At 38.2% G+C, this 17,345-nt stretch overlaps 1 protein-coding gene across 2 annotated transcripts in view; it reads left to right on the top strand.

Moving 5' to 3' along the window:
* The window catches only part of trabd2a (TraB domain containing 2A), a 60,797-nt gene that overhangs the window by 11,717 nt on the left and 31,735 nt on the right, over positions 1-17,345 (top strand). For both annotated transcript variants that reach the window (XM_015031088.1, XM_015031078.1), the window contains exons 3-4: positions 15,391-15,537; positions 15,765-15,939. In XM_015031088.1, coding sequence (XP_014886574.1) covers positions 15,391-15,537; positions 15,765-15,939 — 322 coding nt within the window. The remainder of the gene's footprint in view (positions 1-15,390; positions 15,538-15,764; positions 15,940-17,345) is intronic.

Below are 17,345 nucleotides of genomic sequence, written 5' to 3'. Positions count from 1 at the left end.
TGGCATGTCTGCTTAGTTAGTTTCTAAAGAGATCGAAATTCAGCTGCATTCCAGTTCTATCCAGTTTATGCTATAATATAAACTGGATAGTCAGCATTGCAAATTATATTTGCAATGCTGACTGTAAAAAAAATGTGTAAGGAAGCCCAGTCAATGGGATTGAATCATTTACTATGCATCTATAAAATGCATAGTAAATGAAATCAAATCAAATCCTTTTCAATGCATGCTTGCGGCAGCATTCACTGAATTTCAACTGGCAACAGACAAATTTGATTCGCTATAAACTGATTAGAAAAGAAACTACAACTTGGTAAACAGCTAGGGTGAAAATAAAGTACACCCCCTGTAAATTATGGGATTTTATGTATTTGATGACATGCTTAAAAAGTTTCCATTTTGACTTAATCTTCGTTGTGAATTTTCTTTAGCACTATGGCAATATTTTTCTGATCCTTATTTCCCGTCATCAAGCAGAAACATATGTGTAACTATCCATACATTTTTCTTGCTCATTTCTTTTTCAAATTACATTTAACTCTCTTTGGATATTTCAATTCAAAACCAAACATGTATATCATAAAATGACAAGTTTGCTTGAAAAGCGTAAACAGATTGAGATGTCTTTACCTCTTGATGCCGCATAGCACTGATTACATGGATATTACACAACATGCTGCATAGGTTGCAGACATACCAGTATAGAATATCTCTTTCACTAAGTCTAATTTTAAATAAATATTCATCTTCAGCTGTAAATATAAAACTCGGATTGTTAAACATGAGAATGTTTGCTGCATGCACGCTCTTTCCACTATTATTTCTAATCTTCCATTCGTCACCAAAATTATTGAAAAGCAATGTTTGAACAGTTAAATAGCTTTCTAACGATAACCGACCGCTTTGATGTCTTTCAGTCTGGTTTCCGTGCTCACCACAATACTTAGACTGGCCTCGTCAAAGTGTTTAATGACATCCACATAAATACAGACTGTGGAAGAACCGCATTGCTGGTTTTGTTGGACCTCAGCGCAGAATCTGACACTTTTGACCATGACATATTACCGAAACGACAGGGGAGGTTTCAGTAACCAACTGAAAGGTTCAGCTTTTCTTTATGAACAAGAATTTCTTTGTTTTGACAGGTAATTTCTCATGAAAGCGGACAGGAGTCACATGCGGGGGTCAAGGCTAAATCCTCTGATTCGCTATCTATATGATCCTACTTGCTCAGGTTATAGCAGACGCAGATGATGCACAGCTCTACATTACCACGTCACCAGGTGACTCTGAACCCATCCAAACAATGAACAAATGCTTAGGATGTCTCAGCAAGAGCTAGGGAAAGTCATGCATGCATTTGTCATTAGTTGCATTGATTACTGTATCAGTGTCCTCACAGGTCTCCCTCGTAGCCTGCTCCGCATCCCCACAACCAGAACCGAAGATGGAGAAGCAGCATTCAGCTTCTATTCCTTCTCTTCATCTTCTACCCTTATACCATCGATCAGCTAATAAGCCAAAGGATGTGAAAGTATTTTAGAATTAGCACTTGCTCTTTCCGACTCAATTTCTGGTTTATCAGGTTTTTTTTCTACAAGGAAGAAAACAACTCAAGTGAAACCAACCCTGAATGTACTTGCAGATGAAATAGCAGATATCTTTGCCACTGCTTATTTTAGGAGGCAGTTTCCATCCACTGATCCAGCATCTGATTAGGAAACCTTGCTACGGATAAACAGCTCATGGAAAAACACTGAAAACACATTCTGCTGTTCAACTGTTGTAATTTAAGTAAAAAAACAAAACAAACAAAAAAAAAAGCTCAGCATCCACAGTGTACTAATTTATCTTCTCCTTCATAAAAAATTTAAATCAATGTAAAATAAGTACAGCCTTTTGCTCTATTAATCTATCCCATTCTTTTTAAATATTTTGCTTTTCAGGCTCTTGAACAAAGTATTTCTGTTTTTAGGCTTTGCTTGCTTTAAATAACAGACAATTAGCCACATTTTACGTTTGTTACTCTAAGCCAAAACAATACTTTTGTCTTTTGAATCTATTGAAAAAAAAAATGAATGAAAAAGAAACATCTTCAGCAGTGCTTCAACTCTTGATGTCGCTGCATGCAGTCGCTGAAGGCGCCTTTGGGATGCATATTTCCAAATTGCAACTCATCAAAACCACAACCTCGAGGTTCTCTATTGCTGAGTGTCACTACAAATTAGATGATCAGAGCAATATGCTCACGTTCCTTCCCATATTAGCATCCTGCAATGGAGACGCATCCAACTTGGCTAGAACAGAAACAGACTAGCTAAAGTGGCAAGTGACAATGGAGAAAGGACTCTTGTTACCAAAGAGCAGTCTTTCACTTATTGGCTAGAGCTTCGCCAAAGTTAAGTCAGTTAGCGAACAATTGCCACGATGGCATATTATTGAAATTAAATGGACATTTTTTTTGATAAAATTTGACTGTTATGCCAATGTGAGGTTCATAACTTCAGTCCTTGTTAGCTACTACTCTGAAACTTTCCTTTCTCCAACACACCTGAATCAAATGGCTCATTACCAGATCTTTACAGAGCTTACTGACATACTGACAAGGGAATTCAACCATCTTATTAAGGTGTTTTGGAGCAGTGATGCATCCAAAGGGTGCAGAATAGTAGCTCTCAAAGGTTGGACATGGGGAACCCTGTGCTAATGCTTTCTTTATACTGGTGCAAGTTGTGGCAGATATGAATTCAATCCAGCACTTCTAGTAACTTGCCAAACCAGGCTGGACTTGGGCCGAGCAACTGAGTGCCAAACCTGTCCACAAGCTCTAGCACAGAGCATTAATAGTTTCTGCCTCCTTGTAAAGTGTTGAAGGGCTTTGTGCTGCCGCCAAATATGAATCTGGAAGGAATTATTATTGATTATTTGTCTCTCTTTTTTTTTTTTTCCACAACGAGTTCTCTTTGTAGTTGATTTAAAATGTACAGCACATGGTTTAGATATCCTCCGTGGCCTATAAAGCTTTTCCAAAAATGTTGTGAATGTAGCTTTTAAGCAGAGAAGGTGAAGCTAAAGTAGATTTCACACTGATGTTAGTTGATGCTAATAAAATGTTTCAGTAAATTCATTTAATAGCCCAATAAAAACCAACGTGACCATAAATCCACTTGTGTCTCTCTGGTTCCAGTCCGCATTTTTTGTGGCTTTAGTGGAATTTCACAGGTGGGCACCACACAGGAGGGTCTGTCAGACTCTGCAGATGTTTTGACCAGAGTCGGAGTCAGACAGGCAAATGTCATGATGCTCTTACTTTCAACAAAAATCTGATGAATAGGTGCCCTGTACGTCAACAGGAAGTTTCATTCTACACTGCCAAGTGGTCATTGCTTACCTCTGAGACAGGAGTTACACTTTGGTGTTCTAGTCTTCAACTTGACTACATTTTGGCTTTAAATAAGGAGAAATTATGCATGTCCACAATTTGTTTTTGGTCACATTTATAGATGCATCAGTTCATGTGAATAAGAAGTGCAAAGATTTGCTGTTATGGATTTTCCTACTGAAACCACTTTTGTATCAGGGTACTGTTTGTTTATAATAATGACATCTCAAACTCTGTAGGCCTCACTTGCTTTAATTAAAGACAGTCTTCTTAATGTAATAATAAAACATAAACTGGGTAAAAATGCCATCAGCGGCACAGTTCCAAGGCAAAACCTGTGATGCTCTGGAGTTGCTTTCTTGGTTTAGGACTTCGACGATTTGCAGTAATGGATGGAAACATGAAGATAATTATATGGGCACATTGTGTGTGTAATTGTGCAGCTCTAATATTCAATATGCACTTACTTTCGATCTTATGATAAATTGCGCTATACGAAAAGTATTGTTAATGTGGATGTACAGTAGACAAACTGATTTTGTGGAAATTAGCAAAACATTCAAAATAATATATATATATTTCAAATCCAAACTACTTTTCTCTTTGGCTGGCAGTGTGTGAGAGTTTATCTTACAGTAAACCAATGATTTAGTTTTTTAACATCTAGAATTATACAAGTTATTCAGTCAAATATTAGTTTATGTGGTTGCACAAGGAACAACTTAGGGATCAGAAATGACACGTAAGTGTAAGGATTAAGGCTTGGCAATATGACTGAAAAACATATTACAATATTAGCATTTTATATAAGCTGATATCAATTATCATTGATTTTTTTTTTTTGTTTGTTTGTTTGTTTTGTTTTAAATATCCAAAATACAACTAACCTGGTAAGGTACCGTTTACACTTTTATCCACCGTTTCCTCTTCCATCTGTTGCACTTATTTTATCCTTTCACTCAACCTTGTTCTGCTTTATTTTTAAGCATTTTTAAGGGGCATGAGACCGAAACAAGAAACTGCTCCCACATAATAACGTAGGATGGTTATATTTTGTGGATGGCGGAGATTCTGCACAGACGGTCCGCAGACGCTTGAGATTTCATATTCGAGCGTACAGATTGCATACATTTCTCCCTGAGACTCGTTTCAGTGCAAAGTGGCACAGCATGCTAATTTTGATCTTAATTAGCGGTTTGCAATTTGAAGCTCTCATATGAGGCAATCTGATATTGTGTTTTCTTTCAGGAAAAATACTGAAAGAAAACACAATATTTTCTTAGGTGACTTGACTCTCCTAAGAAAATAGGCGTTTTTCTCCAATTAAAGCTTTAACGCGATCTTTTGAAATAGGGAATTAGATTTTCAGTTAATCCACACGGTTTTTCGTCTTTATGTGGACAAAAAGACAATACCTTCATTGTCATTTTCAGCAGTCAGAAGTTTTACATTTTTGATAAGATCTTGTCAGTGAAAGACCCACTGTGATTAATTCTTCTTGCCTTTTGGAAGTATGACCGATATTGTTCTAAACACAATTGGAAATGTGATGGTCTGCTGCTCTGAGTTGTTTGGAATTCATACAGGGAAGAGATGTTGCATAATCCTGTTGTGTGCATAGCATTGTATATGTCTGCATATGTGTATAGTATTTTTCTGTCTGTCACCAGATTACTGTTTGTGAGACTTATATCTGTGAAATTGTACCATCATGTCAAGAAATCAGACCATAACGATGGAGAACAGTAACAAATAACATGAGGTAAATATCAGGCAGAAACCAAAATGCATGTCGACTTGCCACGTGAAGGGTGTAGAAAGGAAATTAACTGTCGACTTAGCCAGAACAATTTGAAACAGATGAAAAAAAAAACACATTGAATAACAGGTAGAAGTCACACTTCTAATGTTTCGATTGTTTGGTTTGACTGTGCCACATAACTACCTTTTCCGTAACTACATACCTTGCTATTTTGAGTTGGCCAGTTCTTGAATTTACCAAGAGATAAATATTTTGAAAATTAAACTTTCTTTTAGCTTGCATCTCATATTTTGTCCATAATTTGGCCCTGATAAAGAAGCTATAAATCAGGCTTGCTTAAGCCATTTGAAATGGACAGTGTATGATAACGATATCCTCTGGTTCCCAAAAATGGTGGGAAAACATGGTGGAGCAAGAATAAGATTGATGTGCAATTACACTGCTGACCCCAATTACTCCCACCTTACAATAGCAAGTAACCCAATAAGAAAAAGTTAAGAAAAGAGGCTATTACCTTAAAACCATATGTGTACTTGCATTCAAGAACTGTGCTTCTAAAAATTTTGTATTTGCCTTATAACTATTAATGCAATCAAAATGCAGTTTTACCCCCTCATCCTTAAGTCTGTATAAGAGGTTTGCAGCTTGGTTTAACCAAAAATATAATACCTACAATGTTGTTTTGAGGCGCCTTTGGGAGACTTTTCTGTAACACAACACAGATTCCATGAGACCTGCATGTGCCTGCATGTCGGTGCTGAAGGTTGGTTATGTCTGCATCCTGAAACTGCCTCTTCACTGGTGTGAAACCATCCACAGTTGGTCATTAGGAAGAATGCAACAATGTTAGTAACATTTTTAAAAGAAAACTCACGTTGTCCTTTTCCGACCCGCTCCATGTCTGACTAAGAGATAGGTTAAGAGGAATACGCCCACTGGAGGTGAAGTCATGTAAAATCTTCAATAAATGTGACTTTATTCATGGTGAAATAGCCAGTTGTTTTTAGAGAATCTGCAAATCTTGTGTTCTCCTATGTTTTTGTTTGTCTCGCTGATTCTCTCTCCACTTCTTTTTCTTTTTTTAGTGAGTGGCTTTTTGTGTTGTGACTCTGTCAGCTGTTGTTTTGGTCTTCACTTCACATGGTACATTCTTGTTTAATCATGCGACGTCTTCATTGAATGCGAATTGTTGCATCTATAAAAACCGAGCAGCATACATGTTGACAAAGTTTGGGTGTTTTTCATACTTTTGTTGACTTTTTACGCGTCTGTGGTCAGGCAGCAGGCCGAACGAATGTCTTCACAGCCATAACCCCACCATTCTCTGTCTTTTCTTAGTTTTCAGCTCATCAGCTGTTGTTGTTTTTTTTTTTTTTTTTTCATTTGCAGTCACGGTCTATGGTTTGGATACTTAATACTATTTTTCATTTCATGGAAAATATGATCTTAATATGTGTGCGTAGGTACTGCTTTTTGTACATGAAAGTATATTGTGTTTTTAGTGTTTTCATTCAGAACAATAGAAATGGTGCAAACGATCTCAAAGTGTTTACATGCAAATTACTATGAATGACTGCAGCTTTGTGCTTCTTTGCTTCAAGAATTTGTCTTTTCAGTCGGGGCAGTGGTTTGAATGAATTGCAGATCTTCAGAACCACCACTGCAGATTTTAGCTTCCCATTGCATCTTTCTGATTTCAGCAGAGTCCAAAGTTGGACACATATTTTTGGAATTGGTTTCTCACAAAAACTCGCCTGAATGGAACTGCACTCATTTTCAGCCGGATTCTGGACTCCAAATGAAAAATGAGGGTTTAAATATAAAAACCTTCTTCAATTAAAACGAGAGATGGAAAACTTGCTTTTGGAGCATTAAATCAATTGGGCTGTAAACCATCTGGTTATATTTTTTTTCAGTCCACAAAATCTTTATCTGATTTATATAACAGGCAATGCTACCATAGATCTGTCATATTTCCTGGAAACACATTTGCATGTGCAGTTTAATTACAACAAGAGCAGCACTCGTTTTTGGGCTGAAGAAACAGATTAGTCCACTTACTTTATAAGAATTATTATGGATGTCTCAACCATGATATCTTGAAAGTATAACAGACATGTACACATATGGTTGGTATATGTTTACTCAGTGGTTTGCTATATTTTTCTCTTGTGTTTTTTCGCCTAAATTCACAGTTTCTTCAGTCAACATCCAGCCATTACGGCGGCCAATTTCTCTTATGAGTCGCTGCATTTAGAAATTTAGAAATAAAGGAAACTGTGCTGTGAATCTTTGTGGTTTCCCACTCCTCTTACAAACACCTGTGTTTGGTCACAGTCACAGTAGGTTGTGAGGATCGGTGAAGTGTCACATACACCGTCACGCTGTCAATAGGTAGTTTAAAAATGATATTACTAAAATATCACCATGATTTTCTCAAAGTTCTTGGTAACCACCCGTTTTTATAGACTATTACACAGTACTTCATTTTGGCAGATATCTACAAGTCGGTCGGGGTATGTTCCCGGCTTGCTTAGGGTGTAGTGAAGCAGGAAAGTGTGAAAGGTTCAGAAGTTGGCATTTCAATCACCACAATCCCCACTATGCACACACAAAAACACCGCCTCAAACCATCGGCCTATTTGGTTTGAGACTGATTCCCTGTGACAGCCTAAATATTTGGCTGTGTCCAGGCACCAAGGTAAATGCACCCCACAAGAATGTTTTTATAGGGCACAAGGGGAAGACCAAAACGGGGAGGGAGAGAGGTAGGCTTAGGATAGACGCAAAGTGAGAGAAATGGAAGAGAAAAAAAAGAGGCGAAGAGAGCTTTTTAACTTGAATATAAATGCGGTATGAGCGATAGTTCGTGACTTAAAAGGGCCTGACATTAAATCAATTTATTTTAAAGTTGTCTTAGGATGAAGCGACAGGATGCACTTTGACATGGATGTTTTAAAGAAAACAGTATATCAAACATCATATAATTTACATGTTCTGACATAAAACTTATGAAGTGAATATCTAAGGTTCAGTTTTAAGAAGTTATTCCCCAACCAACAAACTCTTAACAAAACCAACTCATTTTTTTTTTTGCGACTCTTACCAGCTGGTCAGAGTTCAACAGATTAGATGGGGAAAAATGGAAAAGTTTCACCTGAATAGCTGAATGGGATCCAGGTAGACTCTAGAGATTTGGAGGTGCACCTGCTCGGATTGTGGAGCTGCCCTCACCTGTTACCGTCCTCCCTAAACAACACCATACATCAGAAGGGTCTTGAGGTGTGGGATGATGGACCTTGCAGGCATGGGGGGCAGGGGAGCATCACACAGTGCCCTCCCCTTTACTGTGTTTGGGCACTAGAAACACATTAAGGGATTTTGGGTTTGGATGGTGGAGAGTTTGCTGTCAGCAAGCACTGGGGTGTTATGCACCCAGCCACAATATGGGATGTCTTGCATCTCAGCCACAACCCCAATATTAATCAATTTTAGACATATATATCTTCATTCATAGTGCATTTCATATGGCCATAAACACGTCTCCAGTGCCTGAATTGGTGGTGTGGAGATGACCTAGCACTTTGCGGTACATTTAAGTAGATGGAAATGGCTGGATGGATAACTCGGTGGGTCAATGTAGTGATTGGAAAGACCGAAAAATGACTGTCTACTGTCACGGTCCGTTCACTCTGACTTTGCTTCAGAAGATCCGTTGAAAATCATGGTAGAAAATAACCAAAAGCAGGTGTGCCTAATTTGTAGAAACATACTCATGAAACATACCCAGAAAGATTTAAGACAAATTATTGAGCAAAGTCTGTTAATACTTATCATAAATATGTACTTTTTCACCAACGTCAGTGTAGAGTTTGACATTTCTTAACACTTATTTTATTGAATATCTAAATTGTCACAGTAGTAAGCCATAAACCAATCAAGGGTTGCTGCTGTGCTATTGTAGAGTTGGAAATAAATTTCCTTTCCAGTCAATGTTGTTTTTTTTTTTTTTTGTCTTACATTTTTCTTAAAGAAAGAAACTTTGTGTGTGCACACAGACTTAAGAATTTTGTCTGCCGGAGAAAGTGGCTCCTGTCAACATTCATAGATTGAAATGTTGACGATCAAAAGGAATAGGATATATCAATTATGTCTAGGGATAGATTTTCCTTTCAAACTGAGGGGGAAACAATTTTTGGCCATCATTACTTTCAGAGCTGTGGGCCTGGGGAGTTTTCCCTATGTGGCTTGGCAGTTTCTCCGTTTCACTTTCCCTTTTTTCTCTCCTGTGGAGGAAATCGTGGCCCCATATTTCCTTTCTTTTGCATCGTATTGGAAAGTATTAATAAACTTATCTTCAAAGGGCGACTTTGAGCTCTGTGAAAGCTGCCATAATCTATGATGATGAAACATTTGAATATATTCTCACACATGAATACATACACACACACACACACACACACACCAGCATGCAAACGCACAGAGAAAAGACCTAATCTTGTACAGGTGTGTGCACACTTACATGCACGGAAACACAGAAATGCAGTGAGGAGGTCATTAGTGACCCGTGGAATGTAGAGGTCAAATCTTTAAAAGACCTGGTTGATAGAGGGGATGTGTAAGATCAAAGGAGAAGAAGAGGAGAGAGAGAGAGAGAGATGGATGGAAGGAGAAGCATAGGATAAATAGGATCAAAAGAGAGAGGGAGAGAGGAATAGGAGAAAGATGAGTTTGTTAATGAAAGCGGAGGTGTGGTGCAGAAGGAGGAAACGTAAAAAAGAAAGTGTTGAGGAAAAGTATAAAGACAGAAAGGAGGCTGAGGATGGAAGTATGGAGTGCAGAAACAATACAGATAACTCAGTTTGACAGGTGTGTGTATTTGTGCTTAAATGGTAGGTTTTCAGCCTGAAAGTGAAAGCTTCTGCAGTGATGAGAGATTTATGCATGCAGTGCGTGTGTGTGTCTGTGTGTCTGCAGATGCCTGCTAAATAAGACCGAGTGCATTTCAGAAGCCACAAAACCCACAAGTTATTGGAGTCATTTCTTTCAAAATGTCAAAAAAAAAGAAAAAAAGAAAAGAAAAAGAAAGTCATTTGGGTTTTCATATCTACAATAGGAAACGGATTTTTACCACATTTCACCACACCAAATCAGAGAAAAATACTAAAGCTCAATGAAACTTCTCATCTTAGGATAGCACAACATTTGTTGGAAAAACTGCCTCATGAGTAAAATACACACTCACATTATTGTAGATATGAGTTATGGTCCATTTTTATGGATGGATGATACGGTTTTTAACAAAAAATAACAATCCAACTTCGTCTTACTATGCATCTGACATAGTTAATACGTATAACACCAATGAGCCAATAGGCTCAGTTTTTCATGAGCCAATAGGCTAATAGACATTTTTGGACATGACAACAAAACATCTGTGAAAGCATCTTCACAACTCAGAGTTGGCATGTTACATCCACCGCTGCTGCCGGGAGTCAGAGCAGCGATCCAAAAATAATATTTCTTAATCTCATTCTACCCTGTACAGACAATTTCCACTTTAAAATTCCCTTACCAAGACATGTCAGTGTTATTTATAAAGCTAGAAAGGAGTAAAAACCAAAACAGTTTTTGCTCTCAAAAGTTATGAGTTAAGGTTGTTTTTCATGGATCAGAAAATAAAGAATTTTATACCCTAAAATATTTCTCTGAGTTAAGAATTTACTCAGTAGTTTCACCACACAAGGCTGTTAATAGACATAATTGGATGATGATCTAATGCTCGTTGACTATTTAATGTTTGCCTGTACAAACGTTAAATACAACATGCACATTGTTTGGATATGACATGCTTAACAAAGATTGATGCGCTCACCGCTGGGTTCTCTGCTTTCTTTGTCTAGACAGATTTTAAGCGTGAGCCATCGCAAGTTTGAAAGTCCTCAAAAGATCAAATGCATCGTTTTAGGTAGAGACAAACATGTTTGGAAGATAAAAATTTGGCGTACATCAACTTGTGCACGACACAAATACGCAGAAGATTTAACGTCCCGTCGTGTTGTCCTTGTGAAGCTTCGATGGTAACTAACGGGGAGTCTTTCTCTTTTCCTTTTCCGTTACCCTTTTTATCGGTCTAATTGATTTGACTTTTTTTGCACTGCCGGTGGTTTCTGGTAGAAATCATTGGACTTCCCCTTTGCCTGAAACATCTTCATGCATGTGCAAGATGGAAGTAAGAGTTGTGTCACTGTGATAACATCACAAAGACAGAGCAATGTTCGGAAGACTTCATTTGTACTTGGGAGAAAGCCAAGGCTCATTGAATCGGCTGCAGTAGAGTGTGTGTGTGCGTGTGTGTACTTTGATACACTTGCTACAACACATGGTTTTCTACTCATACGCAGACACACTATCAGTCATAAGACAAAGAAAAACACCCACGCAGAAAGATGTGCTGCATGCAGGCACACACATGCTCCTCCTTAGAATCTCATTAAAACTGCATTGGAAATTAAGTTACTGGAGCGCTCTAAAGCCGATGCCAGCACTTGCAATTAGAAAATCCCGAGCCAGCCAAAGGCTTTACCCATATAAGGAGCATATCATTATGTTTACATGTTGTTCACATTACAGCACACTCACTCAGTGATAGGAACCCTCACTCGCTTTTTATTTTCTGTACCTTTGGGTGCAGAGTAAATGCGTTGTCAACATTATTTAGCCTTAATATTGTTATCATATTGTTTCTTGTCGCGACGCCACGCATTCTGATGTATCCCCGAAAACTACATTTTCATGAGCTGAAGTGCGACATTATGAACATTTCCTGAAACATCAGGTTCTGTCGCTGAATGTTTGCAGGCTACCTGGGATGCATTTCAACTCTGTACCGTGTGTATGTGTTGGGATAAAGGATGTATGATTCAGAATCTGCAGCTCGGGTATTTTATTTGTGAAGTCATATTCTATGATTCTACACTGTCACTCTGGGGATGAAAGCTTTACGCTCTTTACACAGTCACAGAGAGTTAGTTGAAATCATTTGGCATGCCACTGTGTGTGAATATTTATATTGTATAGCATAGAAAGAGACAAAGTAACCTTATCAAGTCACTGCTGCAGTGTTCATATACATTGTGCAGAAGAAGTGAATATGTGGTGGCACTCATGCCACAAACCTTTTTGACATGTCTGAGCAATCTGTGTATTTGCTTAGCTTAGATAACATTTTATATTAACAGACTTGTTGAAAGACATTGTTGCTATTTTACTAAAAGCACTGTATATTCGTGTCACATTTTAAAGTTTGCCAGAATTTTTTATGTTTTACTCAGGAAACATCAACATCTGAAAGGTCCCCAAACTTAAACAGTGGCGCTGCCACACAACGTCTTCTGACGGAGGCCGACGCATGCTGTGCTTGTACTCTTCTGAGGGTCTTCATCTTATAAAATCAGTCACACACTGATACTGCACCGTTTCACATGGACATGGACGTTTTTGATTTCTGTGCAGGCTGTGCATGGATAAACAGAGACAGATGCAAGTTGGTTTAAGAAATGGTGGTTTTTGCTAACAACAGAAAAAAAATTTGATACGCAATGCAGAGTTTTTAAGAAGACGCAACCCTAAATATTTACTTACGGAAGTTTAAACAATGCGCTCAGTTTCTGGAAAATAGAGTCCAGTTTGTATTCAGGAATCACAACTTGAATGTAAATGATCAGACTAAGCTTACGGTTTTATTTCATGTAATAGTCAGTGAATAACAGCATATAGTGTTACATAAAATGCAAACCAGTTTTACAAGATCTGGATTAAAAAAATAAAAAAAACGTTCATATGAAAACAGTGACAAAGACCTAAATGTAAAACAAAAATATTACTTTTTTGTTTGACCTCCTATGTGCTGCAAACATGCACACTCAGTAATGTTGTAAAGCTCATAAGCTGCAAGTACAGAAACTCAGATTAAAGACATTGTAGAGAATGATCAAAGTATTTCCAGGGAGACAGAAAAGTGACGTAATGGACTGACAGCAATTGTTTTTCATTTCTGTGTCTTAGAAAGGAGTACAGTTGGAAATCACATGATTGAGATGTTATTGCACATGTGTTTCAACTTTCCTCTTGCCTTTTCATTATTTCCCTTTGATTACCTGTCATTTGAAATGATCTGAGCAGAAGGTCTGCGATTGTTTATTTTACTTGATGGAAAAATGTTCCGTTGGCCAGTTGGCGTGTCAGCTTTTGTTACGCCAAAACAAGTTTCATCGTTGTCAGTGCATCGTGTTCGCTCCTCAGGCACTCAGCTGCGTTCAGGGCTTTTGTTGCCAAATCTGCATGAGATTTCAACAACAAAAAAAATTGTTACTATTTCTCTTCGTAATCGGTGATCCCAGTAAAATATTTTTCTAACCGTAATTGATGGAGTGTCTCTTTAAAGACACTCTACAAAGCTTTCTCCCCAGTCTTTTTTGGCAAATCCAACACTAAGCTAACACACTCCAGAGCGAGAGCTTTCAACTGAGCCGCTGAACACTCCAAATCTCCACATGTGGGAATCTAACTGTGATGATGTTTGCTCTAGACGCACACACCCACCCCACTCCGTTTCAACAAGAGGGGACATTTCCATGACAAAGGACAATTATTGACTTTCATTGGCTCCGCTCGCTTTGATATCAGCTAGGGGTGTGTCTGTGTTTCTCTCTGTGTGTGCAAGAGGGGCGGCGAGTTAGAGGACAGCAGCGGAGGAGAAGAAACGGCGGGGTGGGGGGCGGGGGGGGGGATGAAAGGAGCCGAGTGGGAAAATGCACCCACTGACCCTAAGTGCACTAACAGAACTGGGAGATAACCGAGAAAACACCAAACCAAATGGTCTTAAAGTTTGGTTTTCCTTCCTTTCCTTACATTTTTGCCATAGTTTTTAATCTAACCAATCATTTTGTTGGTTAGATTTTAAAATACAGAAATTTGACTGTTCCTCACCCCCACCACGTTGCCCTCCTCCTTCCCCTCCTCTCTGCTGCCATAATTTAAGGGGCTGAAAGGCATGGTGAGCGGAGAAAGAGAAGAGACCCTGCAGATGAGGGCCTTCCTTCACGGACGTGGCACAGATGTGAGGGTGTTTTTTGTGAAACGAGCTCGGGGAGGGGCAGTGATAGGCTAATTTGTGTAGAATAAAGACAGGGTACTTTTCATATGCAGAGCACCACTTTGATGCGCGGCTGATGAAAGCTGGAAGGAGCGCAGAAGAGAGGGTGATGGAGGGCTTCTTTGTCCCGTAACAAGAAGGCATCTGCTCTCTGCTGCCCCGCTCTCTTTGGCAACATAGAGGGTCCCATAATGGGACGGCCCAATAAAAAAGTGTCTGCGGAGCACCTTAGAATACTGAACGCAGAAAAAACAAAAAAAAACAAAAAAAAAACTGTTGCTTTGGTCTGCCTTATTAGCATCCCCATTTTTGTATTAAGCCAACATGTATTTGACTGAAAATCTCTCACAATACACCAAGAATACATACAGAGCACAAGTATGCACTAAATTAGAGAAATACATTGATAGATATGTTTTACTAGCAATTCAAAGAAGTTTTTTTTTTTTTTCTCATGGCCACTAGTAAAGTTATTAAGCTCAATCAAGATCAGTATTTAAACCACAAGCATTGAAAGTATTACAGTAAAAAAATAATTGTGTTACATAGTTTTTCTTCTCAGTTTCAGAAAAGGACAAACTACACGCATGCGATTCAATTACAGCCATGCAATCTCAGGGCGACTGCAGGCATATCAATTTAAATGCACGTCAATGCAAGTATATCAGTTTAAAGTTGTAATGTTGGATATCACCTACTCTCACTACCGTCAAAACTTAAGATAAATCCAGCTTGTATTAACGTTACAGACCTTCTAGACATGTGTGCTGAAAAAGTAAAAAGCTTTTGCCTGAACTCGTTAAATTCTAGTTTTTTTTTCTTTTTTCTATGTAACCAAAACATTTATTTTCTAAATGCCGTCTCAGTTTTAAAATGCTTGGTGCTATAGAGAAAAGGTCATCGGGGTTTTCAGCTTGCCTGAAGCCAGGCCACTGTCCTTCTGCACTCCCATAATGGAACATCGAAGCTAAAGCATAACACAGTTAAACATCTGTGTGTTATTGTATATGTGAGAAGAAGGAAGATTTTGGGTGCAAGTTTGAATGAAAAAAAAAAATAAAAAATCAATATTTGGTTGCTTTGCTCTAGGTGATCTTTGCCCTGAACCAGACATTACTGCAGCAGGAGTCACTGAGAGCAGGAAGCCTTCGGGTCCCGTACACAACCGAGGACCTAATCAGACACTACAACTGTGGGGATCTCAATTCCATCGTCTTCAATCACGACACATCGCAGGTCTGTCCAGTGAATCTCATATCTTTCTACTAATATCGCCCTGCTTAATACATTTAACATTTTCACCTATCATCATTTAGTTTGTCCTCCTGACATGGCCATTATCCTTGCTTTCTTTACAGTTCAATTCAACGTTTTTGACGAGTAAAGCAAAAAAAAAAAAAAAAAAGTCTCTTTTTTTTTTTAACCACCATGAAATGAATGGAGTTCTTTATTCACTGTCAAAGGTGCCTAACTTCAACAATGTGACCCTGCCACCGAGCGAGCAGGTGACTGCCCAGGAAATCGATGCCTACTTCCGACAGGAGCTCATTTATAAGAGGAATGAGAGGATGGGCAAGAGGGTGAAAGCCCTGCTAGAGGAACACCCAGACAAGAGCTTCTTCTTTGCCTTTGGTGCAGGTTGGTCTTCAGTTATTATAAAAACTAACATGGAGTCAAAATGTGATCACACAAGTGAATGGGGCTGCAGTGATTCCAGATTTGCAATGGTTGCTTTTGAGACGTCGCTCGATATAAAATTAGACCTGTCCAACGTTAGAGGAGAAACGTGGGATTGATTTCACTTTTACTGCACTTTTAACATTCAGTGTCTCCAGGAAGTGCCAAGTCTGGACTTTTCCAATCGAGTGGGTTTGATGAAACTGATCAGTGATAAATGTGAAGACTGTCTACATTAAGCACTTGATCACAATCGTTGGAATTGGCAAAAAAAGTCTAAAGTTTTTACTGACATTGATTTTTGTAAACCTCCCTTCAGACGCATCTTCTAATATACGTTAGTGAATATAGTGGAAAGATTTCCCAGTAGAGCTGTAGATGTTATAACGGCAAAGGGCGGGTCCAACACCATGCTAAACCCTACAGATTAGGAATACAAAGCCAGGTGTGTGAAGGTAAGTCAGCCAGTGGCTTTAGCAATATAAATTATGTCAAACATGTCCCATCTCATCTATTTCTGTATCAGTTTAAATATTTAAAATATATCGGATATGTTTCTGTAAAAACGGAACAATCCAGAGTTTTTGTCACTTCAGCATACACATTTTGCACATAAACGCTACTTTCACTCTACATCCTCATAAAATGATTTGTTTTAGCTTCATGTGTTACTATAAAAAGAAGTCAAGCATATGGCTTGTTCCTGCTTGAAATAAGTAAAAAAAGAGAAACGTTCAGTTATTTTACGGATAGTTGACAAGTGTCGTTATTACAAAAACAAAAAAAAAATATCTCGGTATAACGTAATGCTAACTTAGTTCTGGACAAAAAATTGTTGTTAAATTTAATCTTTTTTTTTTTTTAAAGAGAATTATATTTATATAAGTCATGATAAAAAGTGGCTAGGAATAAAGGTTTGGATCCTGATCTTTTTCATTTTTTTTATCCACATACTTTAATCAGATCATTTCTTGTCATTTTTAAAACCTAATTTAATCTAAGAAATGAGAAAAATATTTAGGTTTTGTCAATTAGAAATTCCAGCAGAATTCTTTAAATTCTTCTGTTAGTATGTTAGCCTGTAGCAGCCTCAGATATTTAAGTTAAGTGACTAAAATATGTGGTATAGTTTTCCTCTAAATCACTGCTGTGTGTGTGTCGTTGCGTACCCTCAGTGGATTCTATTCATTCTCTCTGGTTAGAAACCTTTGGCAGGCAGTCTTTTTTCCTGGTGGCTTTGTGTGAGACCTTTGACTGACTAATTAAAGCACCCATCGCACCAAACACAGCAATCAGGCATAGGAACTTGACAATGACCAGTGGTGGAGAAAGTACTCAAAAAATGTACTTAAGTAAAAGTACAAATA

Source organism: Poecilia latipinna, unplaced genomic scaffold (assembly GCF_001443285.1).
Source record: "Poecilia latipinna isolate Pla-1442-1.1 unplaced genomic scaffold, P_latipinna-1.0 Scaffold13, whole genome shotgun sequence".
Classification (NCBI taxonomy): Eukaryota; Metazoa; Chordata; class Actinopteri; order Cyprinodontiformes; family Poeciliidae; genus Poecilia; species Poecilia latipinna.
The sequence above is the reverse complement of the archived record's forward strand: the minus strand, read 5'-3'. Positions and strand labels throughout refer to the sequence as shown.